The 17076-nt window shown below is 34.5% G+C and overlaps 1 protein-coding gene and 2 non-coding genes across 5 annotated transcripts in view; 1 reads left to right on the plus strand and 2 right to left on the minus strand.

Annotated features, from left to right (window-relative positions):
- Nucleotides 1–17076, plus strand: part of LOC123313082 (nitric oxide synthase) — a 158577-nt gene that overhangs the window by 19372 nt on the left and 122129 nt on the right. For 2 of the 3 annotated variants that reach the window (XM_044897782.1, XM_044897784.1), the window contains exon 1: nt 14986–15312. In XM_044897782.1, the coding sequence (XP_044753717.1) occupies nt 15184–15312 (129 nt within the window). In that variant the 5' untranslated portion in view covers nt 14986–15183. Of the gene's footprint in view, nt 1–386; nt 694–14985; nt 15313–17076 lie in introns of those variants that run through there. The other variant, XM_044897783.1, reaches the window with a different exon arrangement.
- Nucleotides 1669–1740, minus strand: Trnaw-cca. The gene has a single exon. It is a non-coding gene; the product is annotated as a tRNA-Trp (tRNA).
- Trnaw-cca lies at nt 6061–6132 on the minus strand. Its single transcript has one exon. It is a non-coding gene; the product is annotated as a tRNA-Trp (tRNA).

The raw sequence follows: 17076 nt of genomic DNA on the forward strand, positions 1-17076 counted from the left end.
AACATTCAGTAACTTTTCTCAAATGCCACCACATTTTTGGGTCTACCAATAGAAGGTAATTCTTTGTCATCCTCTTCATTCACAATCTTTCCGATTGTGAAAACTTTCAGCTTAAATATAAATCGTTTAAATTCAGATGAAACATTATATAAATTCACTAACATTGAATATGTTCGCTACCGTCTGACATATATTATTGTAGATATAGAATATGAGGGTTAGGTACCTATTATTTGAATGAACGGACCTGAATTCTGAATAGCAAACAATTTCTTTTCACATTCTTGAATTTATTCGCAGCCAGCCAATATTTCAATGATTCAAACATTGTTCAAATAACATAATTTTTTATATTTTAAAGCTATATTTTCATTTTTATGTTTCAGGTGAACACCATCCTCTTCTTTATCTCAGATAAGACCATTCTTCCAAATCAGCATCGTCTCTTTCCTCCCGTAGTTTTGCAGAGTCGTCATCCTGGATCTTTTTTCGAAAGTTAAAAATACACTATGTCCGGAGTTCGCAAAAGGAAAAAATTCGAGTAGAGTTCCCGCAGTTCATGAGAATAATAAAATGGAATCGAATTCTACAGGCGGTTGTCCTGTTTTAAACAACAGGAAACCGGTGCGGTTGAAGAATGTATCCTCCAAAGCCGAAGCTTTCGACTCTCTGCAGACTGTATCAGTATGTGGGGTGAGTATAAAGTTTTACATAGGATTCTTCAATAATAATATCAAAGATAATAATATTGGAAACTAAGTCAATCAACGATATTAGTTGAATAAATGGTAAATGAGACGACTAGGATGAGCAAGAAATTGAAATCTTTTTGACAAATATATTTAAGTCTTAGAGCCCCCTAGGCTATATTATGTCTGATGCCCTAGGGTCTAGATGGTAGTCATTGAATTTGAGTACACCCCATCCACCCCGCATTTGCCACGTTATAGCGATTAATATGCAGGTACACGCTATTTTTACCGGACTTAGTTAGAACTTTCTATGAAAAGAATTTTACAGAATGAGAAAATATATGCGAGGTATAACTCTGTTTACCGCTAAACTCATTTGCTGTTTGAAACATCTTTCAAAAATAGAAGTTACTTCAACATTAAAACAATATAAATAAAAAGCCATAATAAAACGTAATGTTTAATATTTTCTTTTCACGAAAATAACATTTATTGACGGTGGCCCAAAATCATAATTCTTTTTTGTGCATTTTGCATTTATAACCAATTTTTTCCTGATTTGTCTTTTAATTTTTTTCAAACATGAAAAGTAGATTTTTGTCATTTGAATATATTGAAACTTCCAAACACCAGTTTTGAATTTATCAAATTAAAAAAAAAAATCCTAACCATCTTCCTCATCTCAATCCCTTCATCAGGGAACTGATAGTGTTGATAAGACAAAAAATGACGAAAGAAATAATAATCTCATCTGGGCTTAGATATTATGCGCCCTAAAATCGCCACCAAAATTTTTATTCCACGGTGATTTTTTGAATAACGAACATATTGATTTATCTGTGGTACAAACCACACTTCCACTGGATCAGAGACAAGAGACCTTTCTCTATGCACTGGATTTATACCCAGGGTTTGTAAACTTTTCTGATTATATTCAAGAAGTCTACTTCTCGCTGGAATATGGTCCAAAATGCTATGACCCCGACGTGATTTGAACACGCAACCTTCTGATCTGGAGTCAGACGCGCTACCGTTGCGCCACGGAGTCTGTATACAGGGTGACATTTTAAAAACTTTCTAGGCCAATTATATTCCGACAAGGATGTTTTCGAAGAAAATGCCCGACCATGTCAATTTTATTCGGAGGGGGGCATATTTTGAGCAGAATTGTAAGCCGAAATAGGGGTCATCACCCCTAAATTCTTAATAGGGAATAGGTTGATATTTACTTCAATTGAGAGATCACTTGTCCCTCTACATGAATACTATGGTTTGCAAATTTTCATTGGGTCCTCGAAGCAGTTACAGGAGGCGACAATTTGAAAACTTGCCAGGCCAATTATGTCCCGACAAGGATGTTTTCAAAGAAAAAACTGGAGCAGGTCAGTTTTTTAAGGGAGGGCGACATATTTTGAGCAAAATTGTAAGCCGAAATCTCCTCAAATCTAGGTCATAGGGAATAGAGGGTGAGCTAAACCTCAATTGGAAGACAATATGTCCTGCTACATACTGCTATTGTCTTCCAATTGAGGTATAGCCAACCCTACATAATTGTCCTGGAAAGTTTTCAAATTGTCAGCCCCTGCAACTACTTCAAGGACTCATAAAAATTTGCAAACCATAGTATTCATCTAGACGGTCAAGTGATCTTTCAATTGAGGTATAGCTCACCCCCTATTCCCTATTTAGAATTTAGGGGTGATAGCTCCGACATCTAAGGTTCAGAAGATTTCGGCTTAAAACTCTGCTCAAAATATGTATGTCCCCCTACGAATAGAAACTGACCTGTTCCTGTTTCTCTGAAAACATCTTTGTCGTGACATAATTGGACTGACTGAATAATTCAGACGCATATTAGTCTAAAATGTTTCACTTAGGATCAGAATAAAACATATCTCATCACACTTCAATTAAACCCTGTAACAGCGAAAATCCTCAGTATTTCCTTCATATTTTGAACAAAAAATGCTGCATAGGGCCCAAGAATTGTCAAATCAGATTTTGGGCCTGATGGGGCCTTATATGATATGTGAAGCCAAATTTGAATTTCTAATGCAAACCATCTTTTTTATTGCAAATTCGGATTCAGCGTGAAATTTTACATCCGAATTGGTTAAAACCAAAAAATTTTTCGTCCATTTTTGGGCCTCATGCAACATTTTTTATTCAAAAATCCGGGAGCGTCGGAATCATTCAGAGCAGGGGGCCCAAAAAATGTAGTACTGAGGTTTTTGGCTGTTACAGGATTCAATTCAAGTGTGATGGGATATGTTTTATTCTGGCCTAAAGTAAACCACTTGTAATTAATATGCGTCATAATTATTCAGGCGCTGCATTGGACCCAAAAATGGACAAAAATTTTTTTGGTTTTAACCATTTCGGCTGAAAAATTTGCCGCTGAATCCGAATGTGCAATAAAAAAGATGGCTTTGAATTTGAAATTCAAAGTTGGGCCTTATATCTCGTATAGGGCCCCATCGGACCAAAAATCTGATGAGACAATTCGATTCCTCGGGCGAAATTACTAAAGACCCTTGTATCAGAATTCCGATCTTCTACCCATGCTTGAAATGAATGCACCAATTGGTGCATTTATCGGAGAATGGTCCGAAAGTCTACAATTGCAGACTTTCGGACCTATCTGTACATACAGACTCCGTGGCGCAACGGTAGCGCGTCTGACTCCTCTGACTCCGTCTGACTTTTTCAAAATAGATGCCTACGTTTAATCACAGGCCAGAATAGATACACCCGCATTAACGAACTCCATGCAATCACTGAAATTCCCACCATTCGTCAATTCATGGACTAAATTTCAATTAAATTTTACGAAAACCTGGGTCGTGTGAACGATGTTCTCAAAAAAATTACGAAAACGCGGATTAATAATATTAATCCACAGAGCACCCACCCCTTACCCTACCAATTCCTACCCATATTCCTTGAACCCAGTTGTACATAATTTTATATCCCATACCCATTTGTATATAGTCTTACATCCCATACCCACTTGTACTTAGTTTAATTTATTCAGAATTACTTCGAACAGGTTTTTTTTATTTTTATTTTTCCTGTAACAATTGAATTGTGACTTTATCAACCTTATGATACCATAAAAAAAGAAATATCACCAACTGTCAATAGAATTAGTTCACATATTAAATGAATTGTAGTGGATACATAAAGTAGGAACTACTGTTGTAAAAATGAATTGCTAGTTGTGAATATCACAAATTGTACACATGAACATTCAATAAACTATTTTTGACTTGACTTTGACTTGGCGTCTGACTCCAGATCAGAAGGTTGCTTGTTCAAATCACGTCGGGGTCATAAGATTTTGGACCATTTTACAGCGAGAAGTCAAGTTCTCGATATTAATCAGGAATCGGACTTTTGGATTACCGGATGTAAATGAAAAAATTCAAAATCTGTTCGAAAATATGCGTATGCTCGATGGTTTCGGAGTTATGACCTGATGTGAATTCGATCCAATTGAATCGTAACTCGATAACTGCATAACTACCGGTTATGCGTGAGATTCACATCACTAGGAAAGCAATGTTGTTCATGTTTTTCATCATGTGTTCAACATTGTTGTTTTTTTCTTTTTGTTGATCATCAGTCTCTACATTCTTTCTTTGAACGATACGTGTTTCTTGAAAAAGAATAACGAAAGTGCTTGTGGAGAAGACTGAATAGTTAGAGCAACATAGGAATACAGTACTCGATGTTGAAGTCGCTGAAATACCAACTATACTTCATTCAAATTTATTTTAGCAGTCGGTTGGTCATGAAATAATTTTCTCAAGTTTTTGTAACTAGAACGACGTTAGGTTGGCACTCATGAAATGTCGTTAATGTCATAACGCCGTTGCCACAACTAATATCAATTTTTATTACGAAAATGCCGAAAGTGATTGAAAAAAGAGACAGGGTTTCAGGAAGTGCTATTTAGCATTCAGGTCCGCTCATTCAAATAGTTATACCCTGATATTCTAAAATCCACAATAAGTCAGACGGTATCGAACATAAGTATTCAATGTAAGATAATTTATATAATGTTTCATCTAAATCTAAACGACTTATATTTCAGCTAAATATTTCCACAATCAGAAATATTGTGAATGAAGAGGATGACAAAGAATTTCCTTCTATTGGGAGACCCAAAAAAGTGGTGGCATTTGAGAATTTTATGTTTGAGTGAATTAATGCGAAAAGTTTACTACAGAATTTTCGATAAATGTCAGCGGAGAATAAGTTCCCTAAAATGGATTTTTCTATTTTTCATTTGACTTGTCCTATACAATGTAAATGTCTTAAGGTACTAATAAATACCTATAATTATTATTATTACATCAATGTATTAAGATGAATAGCCACAAATACGCGCAAGTTGCCCTGTTTCTGGTTTATTCATGTGAAATTTTTGTTCGAAGGTTCATCTTAACTTGAAACTTCCTTCAATTCATTTTACTTATATTGATGCAAGATGATTTTTGTTGAAGAATTTAACATTCTTGTAATTATCTGTTGATTTCTTCGGGAGATACCCATTCCCAACCACTGCATCATATGCATTTCATCTTCGAGTTAATATTTTTGAAATCTACAAATGATGTAAGCATAAGCCAAAGAAGATAACAAACATTAACTCTCCTCAAGCTAGTGCATATTATGATATTATACTGATCTCTTGTATTTTCCATGCAAATAACTGGATTTGGTATGACTTCAATCAGTTTGTATAAACTTCAATTATGTTCGTCGCATATTTTCCGAAGAGATTCGACATTGTGATAAAAAACGTATCTAATAACAGAAACTTTTACGTAGAAAGGGCAACATAGCGTTGATTTAAAACCCAAAAATGTTTTGACAAGCTTCATAACTCCACATTTTCGTACTATACAGAGTGAAATGTGTCAAATTTCCATGGCCAACCGACTGCTAAAAAAAAGTGAATGAAGTATACTCGATATTCCCACTAAGTACCTCTGCTAAAACTGTATCTCATACACATGCTATAATTATTGTTTGGTGTTCAAGATTGTAATGCTCTATATCAAAAGAATATATATATTTTTTTTTCGATTTATAAAATAAGAGTCCTCAATGAATGCTTTTTAAACGTCGGCGTCGCGCGTCGGTTAAAACTATAATCGATGCTAATAATTATATTGCAAAATCTGAACGCTAACTCAACAGTTCATGTGGACGAATTCAACACTCCATTTTATATGGTGCAGTACCTAGAGGCTAAAAACACCTGCAATCACAGAATATCAAGTATCAATGTTCCATCACGGTTATTTTCTTCGGATACAGTGTAAACTGTATGCGAAACTCTGATTTGTGTAAAATTATTTGACCCCGACGTGATTTGAACACGCAACCTTCTGATCTGGAGTCAGACGCGCTACCGTTGCGCCACGGAGTCCTTGTGCACTGATGTTTGTTTGGAAACAGAATAGGCGACGGTGACTGGGATTGGCTATTGTGTGGAACTCAGAAATGAAAATTAATTTTAATACATAACTTTCATGGATATAAATATAAGAAAATGTTTCCATCACGTTAAGGAAAAATAGGTATTGACCATGGTTTCGGTCTTATTTGTCTTCGTCAGAGCAACACAACTCCCAACTCGACGAAATTGAACGAATTGATGGTCCCTTTATTCGATTAACTGAAAGAGAAGGGCTTTTACTAAGACACTACGATTCTACGATGTTTAAATAAGTATAGACCACGAAACGAAGTCCAATTCGATTACTTTTCGCATTTCGATTACTCACTCTCAAGTGAGTTGCTACAAACTCTCACTTTGCATATTGTGATTATCAAGCAGTCGCGAGGGAGGATTGGAAAACGTTCGAATTCATGCCAGTAACCATAGTTATTAGCTGATATATTTTTCGTAGTTCCTATATTTTTAAAAAGATACATAACTTTATGGCGATTTTGAAGCAAATATATTGTTCCTGATTATCCTCAAGTTTTATCGAATCTCTTCAAAAGGACTTATCAATAAAAATATGCATCGATCAAATAGCAACCAGCACGTCTGAGTTTCATAATGACCAATAAAATAATCATTATCAATATAATAATGATGTCACTGATGTCAGCATGACTTCATTCAAGTACCCAGATTTTTTGATTTCGGAGTTGGTTGAAAAATTCTTTGATTATTTGAGAATCAATTTTTTACATGGGGTTTTTGAGGTTATTCTATTCTCAAGTCCTTTTCCTCGAATAAAACTCAATTAATCTGCATAAATCTTTATGTAGGTAATTCTCATGGTTCAATATATTGAATTGGAGATTTCTTCTCAACTACTGAGGAGACGAGAAGGTGTATTAACTAAATCAAGGCTGTCTCGTTTTATTTCCATTCGGCATAATTGAATAATGGAATTTCACCTTCCCAATACTCCACATTGATTTTCACTGGACTCGGAACAGGAAAGAAATTTCATTCCTTGATTTTCGCAACTGCAATTTTATCCGTTCTAAACACGGCAGAACTGCATTTAGCGAACTCAGTTTCGGTTACTTTGAGAGCAATTTCTGAAGAAATGAAGAACGTTTACATTACTTGAGAGTAAAATCATGAATAATGATTGTAGTAGGGAAGCCCACGATGCATATGTCTCTCAGATGCACTCAACAGACAAAACCATAAAATAAACTGTCGACAGGCACGGACAATTCTATTTCCGATTTGACATGTAAGTATAGGTTTCAGCTCTCTATCTCAAAAACGGTGAAACGCCTAAGAAATTGCATCAGACAAAACTGGATTCTATGATACGCAAGGAATTATATGAAGAAATAATTTATATAGAAGGCAATTAAAAAACGGTAATTTACTTTTTTTTTGGTTTTTCCGTCCTCAAAGCAAGTATTTCTTAAATACAGAATGAAATCCATGAAAAACTAAAAAAATCGAAATATTTCACCATCAATTAATAATTAATATCACATGGGTATTGAATAGATGAAACTACTAGAAAGCCAAGAAACAGTGACCGCCTGCAGTGAATTTAGAATTTGCTAAAATTTGTAACACATATTATACAGGGTGTCTGTACACAAATGCGAAGGATTCCTCGATGAAAATAAGCAGGGGTAGTTCCTATAAATTTTTTTCGAAATCGACCTCCCTTCCAAGATACAGCCTTCCGAAGGGGATGAGGAGTTGACAGTTTTTAATTTTATTTACCGGTTCCAAAAAAACACTGAGTCATAAAACTATACAAAATATGAAGCACTTAGTAGATGTTACTCATACAATTTTTTTAGAACTCATAACTTTATTATTAGGGGTTGAAAATAACAACCCCTTCAAAAATTGTTTTCGTGGGATAGATTCTCGAGAAAAAAATTCTTTAATGCTTTCCCATTCAATTCTGGAGAAAACAGTCTTTTACAAAATTTCGATGCAGGCGATACTTTTCTCGGAATGAATAAAAACTTAAAAGCAGTTTTGAGCAGTTTCCATTCCATTTCATCGAATAAGGGTTCAGAAGGAAATATACGAAGATTTTGTCGGGTTATTTTCAACCCTTAATAATAAAGTTGAAGAGATCTAAAAACAATTGTGTGGGTAACATCTACTTAGTGTCATATTATGTATAGTTTTATGACTCAGTGATTTTTATAACCCGTAAAAAAATTAAAACTGTCAATTCCTCATCGCATTCCAAAGGCTGTTTCTTGGAAGGGATTTCGATTTCGAAAAAAAATTATAGGAACTACCCCTGCTTATTTTCATCGAGGAATCATCTCCCAAGTCCTTCGCATTGTTTACAGACACCTTGTATAAAGCGGGATAAATTACAGAAAATCTTCAGGCTTCAGGGCTAGCTGCTGTTGCAGTAGTAGTAGTACATACACTTCTTTGCAAAGTTTCGTTTTTTACCATATTCTCATTTTTATAGACTATCATAGAAAGAATAAATTGCCTCAATATTGTACCCTGAAGGTTTAAAAAATTATCTATTCTCGTGGAAACAACCGATTCAATGAGGGGCAAGCCTTGTGAAAAAAATACAACTCCAGATGGCTCTACTGTCAAATTATGCCCCAAGAATGTGGTAATTCTAATCTCATGGCTCATGGCTTCTGTAACTAATACAGGAATCCTGCACGCATATTATGGCACGTGAATAATCTTCAAAAATTTTCAATTAAGATACAGTATTCATAAGGAGGATTTTAGATTTTTTTTATTTCTCATACGTGACAGAAACCTCAATCTGAAAATCGGTTACATTACATAATCTAGGAGACATCAAAATGACGTATTTTATGTTCAATAGATCATCATCTTTCAATTTGAAAAGCACCTACTGCTGATTAACTCTTGTGAGAATATAAATATCATTGGAGATAAATAGAAATTTATGACCTCTATTTTGTTAATCATCACTGCTGGTAAATGAAAATTTACCACTTTAGATCCTTTTGGTTAACATGCAAGAGTGGTATTACCTTAGTGTTTACGTTTGTGCTAGGTCAACCACAACATCGGACCCTATGGGTTCTGAATGGTTAAATATAATTTCACTGATGATTCAGTGTATCATTTTGGTTGTGGTTGATAATAGCCGTGTTCACGAAGAGTCTCATGTGTTTTCTGCGGTAATTGTTTCATTTCTATCATGGGGAATGATTCGAATGAATGATCATTTATAGATAAGTATTTAGTGATAAATCAGCCTTCCATGAGCCCAATATTCGCTATTCCTACTCAAGGAACGATAAAGAGATTAAAGCAGCTCTTCTCGAAGTATTGTACGACCCCCATCAAATGCAAATTATCGCGTACTTACTTTTTTGTGTGAACAGACGACAACACAAAAACCACTCTATAGATATGTCTGAAAAACTAAACCTTGCTTATCCTGACAAAGAAATATGTTCCTTGAATTTATTCCTAATAAATTCATTTCATGGAGCAACATGGGGTCCAATATTCACCTCTTTTGGGATATGGGGTCATAAATGGGAACTTTTCTAACGTTTTGGTCTTTTGTCCAAAAATAGGGTTATCCCGCTATTCTCTTTTGAGAAGAGCATTCGTCGGATGACGGTATTTTTCGTTTAGAATAATGAAAGAAAATAAGTTTATCCATGAAAACGCGAAAAAACTGTCCAGTTCTGAAACCCCATATTTCAGAAGGGGTGCATAATTTTACCCCATTTTCTTTCAAGAAGTACAGGAGCTCTAAATGTTTTCGGACAAGAAACACCCTGTTTTGTGTTGTAGATATAGAAAACGATTCGCAGATCATCACGTCTACTTTTTCACTTCAGGCACTAGGGATTTGGCCTCGTTGTAAAAAAGCCGTGGATAATCTACCCCCGAGAGAGGAATGTGGAAACTCATCAGGGGCGAAAGTGAAGCGCATAAAACATGGAACCACATTGACGGAAAATTATGGATTTGCATATGACCCACCGAAATAGAGTGGGTACCTATTATTCGTTCACTGACGAATGTTTCTTTATGACACTCTCCCGTTTTCAATTTTTGACGAATGACGAATAAATGAAGCGTTCGTATTGCGGATTTTTTGTTTGTCCCGAGTGCTATAGCGACACGGTCCCTATCCGTTGAAAAATATGCACAGTAGTTTCATATTGAATGCTCTGATGCCCACGTACTTGGTATCCCTAATTGGTGTTGGAGTTTTTGTTTGAGGTTGCTCTGCTAATTTCAAAACAGAAATTTCTATTACTGTAATACTTGGGGAGCCCACGTTGCTACATCGGGATTTAATCGAGTGTCGTGGAGACCTAGTGGACTTTGAAGATTAGATGGTAGAAAGAAAAATTTTGTTCTATGATGTATGCAGTTTCAGCTGTGGGGAAAGCGTCTGCACGTTTTCAAAGTAAAAAAAAATTGTCAGGTGTACAGACTCAGTCGTGTCAGATTAAGGTACTTTCACCTTCGAATAAATTTAATTCAATGTCAATAAGTATCTGTCAAATAATTTCCTATCTGAAGGATACCTTATTTCGGTGCTTTCAGATGAAATTATTTGACGAATAACAATTCTATGAAAACACGGTATACTACTTTTCACTGATCAATGTAAAATAAGACACCGCATTGTAGAAATTGTCATAATTCCAACTAGAAAATCACACAAAGAACAATCATACATCAAGAAACTGAAAAATTCAACCGATAATGACGTATCGACATTCGATCTATGACAAATAAAAACTTATTAACGAGTTTCAATGACAGATTTATTTGATGAATAACACTATCTGAGAGTGAAAAGACTGCATTTTTACTTATCCTAAGAATAAGACTTATCTGTCGAATAAATTTAGTTATTCGCACGTGAAAGTACCGGGTGCCATATCCCGGTACTATACATTATATAACTCACGTGTCTCTGATGACAAATTCATGTTAATCTGACAGTTTGCTTCGTGAAAACAAATTTTTTTTTCGAATGTCACAGATTTTCAGAGGATATGTTAGTTGGACCCAAAAGAAGCTTCTTTTCAAGAGACTGATAATTCGGACGTGACGCAGGATCCCAGCGGTCCAAAAAAGCGTCAACTTTTGTCTGATTCAATTTCAAATATTTAACCCATTTCGCCCTAAAGGGTGATGAGCTCGAGGAGCTTAGCCATACATGCTAAAGGGCAAGATCCAAGATCAATGTAGACACATGGTCTGATGTAAATTCATCGCCATATAATATCTTAAAAACGTAAAAAAAATTCTTTCGGTCGAAATTTGTAGAATAACTTCTAGGATGAATATGAAAACGATTTGAAGCTCAGGATATAATTCAAAAAAACTTATCGTGACCTTTATGGTCAATATTTTTTATTTCGGTTTGCTGAAACTATCAGATTATATATTTTTCCGCTATTCGTAAATCATTAGCTTCAAAATAAGAAAAAAAGCCACCTCACTCGAGAATGTACACGTGACGTTTTTTTTTTTGCAAGTTTGGTGCCCTCCCATACATTTTCGTCACGCTTAAATTGTCAGATTAAGAGAATGTATACTTTTCAACCTGTAAGTAACCACATATACAGGGTGATTCAGAACTCGAGGCGAAAAATTGAGGAACGTATACAGGCTGCTATTCTTGATAAAAAAAGTAAAATAAAATTTTAAATTTAATAAAATTAATAAAAATACAGAAAAAATTGAATCATTAGCACATTAGCACCGATGCATGCTTGGCAACGCAGAATAAGGGAATTGTACTCTAATTGCATGTTTTACCTATTTTGACTGCATTAATGATTCGTTCCATTAATTGTTCTTTATCATCAATTTCCACTGCGTAAACTTGTTGTTTCAAATGTCCCCATACAAAATAATGCAAAGGATTCAAATCAGGTGATCTCGTTGGCTATAGCAACTGACCACGCCGACCAATCCATCTACCATTGAAATTTTGTTTTAACCAGGCGACAACATTTCGTCCAACATGAGGTGGTGCTCCATCGTGCTGATACCATACGATTGTATACCAAATCCAAAGGAAAATCGTTCAACAAATTATCGAGATTGTTTTCCAAAAACTCCAAGTACCGACATTGCCATCAGAAAAACCGTCCACAAAAATAACATCTGCATATTCTTCGTTTGAAAACTGCATGTTTAACAGAAGGACTAAACCAGCAAATCAACTTTTGAATTGGCAAACAATAAGTGTGCTGTCACCAGGTGACATTCATCTCATTTATTTCTAGGCTTACTGTAATTCAAAAAATTTAATTGGTTGCATACAGAAACATTAATGTTCAAAAACTCGGAAACGAAGCCTCATCGGCCAAAAGTTTTTTTTACGTTTAATCAAGAAAATCAGTCTTTATATGTCCCTTCATTTTTCGTCTCGAGTTTCGAATCACCCTGTATTTCAATCTAACACGCTCTGTCCTAGACAATTCCGCCTATGTACAGATCTAATTCTTGGTACAGGTACTCTAAGGACTGCCGCAGACATGCAATTTTTAGTTGCGCAACTGTTTAGTTGCAGAAGTGAGTACAATGCATTCATATGGGGCAGCGCAGACATGCAACTGAAAAGTTGCAGCGATTGCCTTTGTGTGCGCCCTCGAACCGCTTGCAATCAAACTGTTGCGCAACTGAAAAGTTGCATGTCTGCGGCAGGCCTATAGGGTCCAAGGTATCTCCTCTTGTATTAAACTGACACTCTCGACTCAATCCCTAATTTCCCTCTTGTGCTCCCCAACTATAACTATTGAAAAATCGGACATCGAAAACTTGTAGAGGGTGTATGACATAATATATTGATTAGATGATGCACTGATATAATTGATGAAAATTCAGAATCGTAGCAATAGCGGCTTTTTCTCGAAATAAATTCAATTAGAGCAAGTTGTTGTGATTAATTTGATAGTTCAATTAGTTCGACGATATGTTGGAAATATTAATTTCAGTTTCCAGCACTTCACTATAAATTCAAATGTGTTTATTAAAGAGGTACCTACTTCAATCACAATGGTCGATTTTTTCAAACGAGAATCAGAGCTAATATTTGCCCTTTATTTTTAAGGTTCCCAATATGTCTGATGTCATGGCGTGTGAAAATATGAGTTCGATCAAACAAAAATTGCGCATTGACACACAGCATTTTATTAACGCTGAATTAAATTTCAGAATCATGTGACATCTTATTTGTTTATCCAGGGAAAGAATCTCAAATGTTTATTGACAAATATCGCACATGGTCGACTTTGACTTATAATTACGCTGACGGAAATTGTTTGGAGAAGAAATTATTTACTATGAGGACGGTAAAAAGTATCTACTCGTACACAGGGTGGTTAAAAAAATTATTTTTCATTCTGATATATTATTTATTAATCAATCATGTAGACATCAGGTTCAAATATATATACAGGATGTTCCACGAATGGGTTCTCATTGCAGATTGAGGATATTTTGGTGAGCTCAAATCAGGGTTATAAACATATCCTAACTATATTCGTTTGAGAGATATGTATTTTATCAAAAACTCGAAATCTTTATAACTCTAACACGCCTCAATGGATTTATAAGAAAATTTCAAGAAATGAGTTTAAGATAATAAATAACAATCACTTATTATAAATTGTTGACAGCGGAGGTCTGGAATGAGGAAATTATATTTTTCACATTCTATAAAACAGCCTTTTTTTTCATGGTGTGAAATTACACAAATATGGTACATAAAATATTTCGATGAAAATTTCTATCGTTTGATGCTTGCTTCTTTTCTTAAATTGAGGAGAAATTTTCTTGAAAAACTGTAGAGGAAAAAAAACCAAAAATCTACTCTTCCAGGTGAAATAAGGTGCAGCTTATTGCTTAAGATTTATTATCTTATTTCACCTGGAAAAGAGGATTTTTGGTATTTTTTCCTCTATAGTTTTTCAAAAAAATTTCTCCTCAAGTTAAGAAAAGAAGCAAGCGTCAAATGATAGAAATTCTCATTCTCGAATTTTCATCTTTGAGAACTCTTGTTTTCCGAATGACTCAAAGAGATGGTAGCAGAATCGAAGATTTGATTGCATCAAAATGAAATCAATATCGCGAAAAACACACTCATTTGAAATTTTCAAGAGAATCCTCGAAGATCAAGTGTCTGAAGGAAGTTTTTGATAAAATTCATGAAAAAGCCTGTATCACTTAATATATTAGGACATATTATTTCGAATATTGAATCAGATATCCAAAGAAAGTACTACATATCTGTACAATCATTCGTGACTGATCCTGGATCTGAATTTTTGAGAATATCGTGAAAATAAATTGTTTCTTCGGGTAAACAGGCCTGCGATGGTTATAAATTTGCCCAAGCGTGAAAAAGCTCTATTCCCTCATTGCCTTCCAAGTTTTCTTCGATATGAGTTCTATCGAAAGAAGAAAAGGTTGAAAAAAATTTCTAATAATACTCTAGAAATTCTCATCTTTTCTTTTATGAAATTGTCCATTTAGTAAAATCTATTTTTCTGCGATGAGGTGAAATGGAAATAATTATCTTAAGAGAAGTCCATTGGTTTCCAATACTTATCCGACATTCCGAACAAAAAATTGTTCGGAAGTAGATAGTATCACAGCCATCTAGAGAAGACTGTGATGGTATGGTCTCAAGAAATAAACTGAAGAAATTCAGTTATTGATTGGAATAATCTCCTTTTAACCTCATCTCTCACACCAAAAATCCCATGGATGAAATAAAACAGAGATACATTCGAGGGGGGGGACATATAAATATCACAGGCAAAACCAATTTCCCTGTCGTAACGCGTTAAATATCCGCATGTCGAACTTAACCGCGTATCGGAATGTTTTCTTGACGCTGTCACTCTTCTAGGCCCTCAAATTTGGTCGGATCGTACTGACTCCTTCTGAATTGGAAAATCGTATACATTTCACTGTCGCGTGTGATACCTTATACATTTCAGTAGGCCGTATCTGAATAATCAGAACAAAATGGGACAAGGCGAGAATATGATTGGAAGAAAGATTGACAAGAAAGTGTTATGCATGAAGAACTATGCCAATAGGGAGAAGGATGTCTATGATGAACTGCACAATAAGAACAAAGTGGTTAATAATCCGGTAAGGATTAGTTCGATACACAGAATTCTTTAGAACATTTCGCATTGTCATTAGTCCATTCTGCTCTCTTTATATTATTATATTGAGTAAATGTTTCGGCCCCATGAAAAATAAGAAAAATGCCCACGTTTTGCATTTTTCTTTTGTAAAAACGAGGCAATTTCGATGACAGCAACCCTTGAAATGGTAAGGGGGGGTTGAGTGATACCTTGCCTTTTCAAAAATGCCGTACATTTGAATCTTTTGTTTGAGATTAAAAAAAAAGAAGAGAATAGTTACGATATCAAGAGTTGCAATGAAATATGGAAATATGTAATGAAAAAATTATTTACTATAAAAGATTTTCTAAGGGTTGTCCATTATTTTGTAGGTAAAAATTTAACTTATTTTCAAATTCGGCCTTGTTTAGAAATACTTCATTTTGAATTTCTCGGTATACTCGGCGTATTCTTAATCTCAATTCTTTTGAATCTCTGGGCTTTGTTTTATACACAACACAACGTCCCCAGAGGAAAAAATCTGAAGGTGTAAAGTCTGTGGAGCGTGGTGGCCATTCAATTGGCCGCCCTTCTCTACCAATCCATTTCTCTTGAATATTATCCGTAAGCCATTGCTCTTCTAAATATAAGAACATATTCCCATACTTTTGCTTTTACAAGAAGATCTCATCCACTTCCAACTAGATGGAACCTCATATTTTCATCCAGTGAGGCAATGGTTGCCTTATGCATTGAAGTTTCCTTATTAAAAAAATGCTATTATTAAGTTGATTGATTTCATAATGATCTGATGATAATTAACGTATTTTGTATCAACTATTTTTCTCCTGTCTGAAGATAACAACTGAAGATTTATTTAATATATTCATTGTCTGATATTCATGAAAAATCAGAGAGGTTCGAAAATTTAAATAACAATATAATTTTGTCAATTCTCCCTTTCCGAAATTTTTCATTATCAAATTTATCTCCTTATCGTCAGGATTCTTCATGATATCACTGACATGAAAATTATCTGATCACTCATGTCATTAATTTTCAGACATCTTGTCTAATTTTTTATATTATTATCCTTTCACAATCGTGGACTGAAATGTTTAAACCATATGGCTTCAATCTGTTTATAATTTCTTTAACTAATAAACATTTTTATCATTATTTTCTCTCAACTCATTCAATATTGTTTTATTGATGTTTATTGAAAATTTTTGAAAATCATTTTAAATTTCCGTACCCATTAAAAATATTTCATTTCGAAAATTAATTTCGGCAGGGAATTTTTTCTATGGAATTCACTTGAATTAATATATGTGTTGATGTTCTTGATATTTCATTATGATTATTTGATATCTGATTCACCCTTAATTGTTGTTATATTTAGTTAGTATGGAAATTTGATTAAAGTTCAGGCACACATATTAATTTTCAGATATTGATCACAAAAAATACAACTGGGTATAACTCAATCAAGTGGGAAAAAAACAATAACAATAGGTAAAACCTCAAGAATCTCCATTCAAAAACGGCATTCACTATTTCCTAAATTACGCTTTCAATTTCTTACGTGAAGTTTTGATTTTTTCTTTAAATTGAAGTTAAAGGACGTCTTGATGTCACCCTGTCTCTTTTTCCCAATTCAGTTGTTTTTTTAAGAGAAACAAAACTTGAACTTTCTATACCTATACTTCATTCAAATTTATTTTAGCAGTCGGTTGGCCATGGAAATTTGACACATTTCACTCTGTATTGTACGAAAATGTGGGGT

The sequence above is a fragment of the Coccinella septempunctata genome, chromosome 5, assembly GCF_907165205.1.
Source record: "Coccinella septempunctata chromosome 5, icCocSept1.1, whole genome shotgun sequence".
NCBI classification, from domain to species: Eukaryota; Metazoa; Arthropoda; class Insecta; order Coleoptera; family Coccinellidae; genus Coccinella; species Coccinella septempunctata.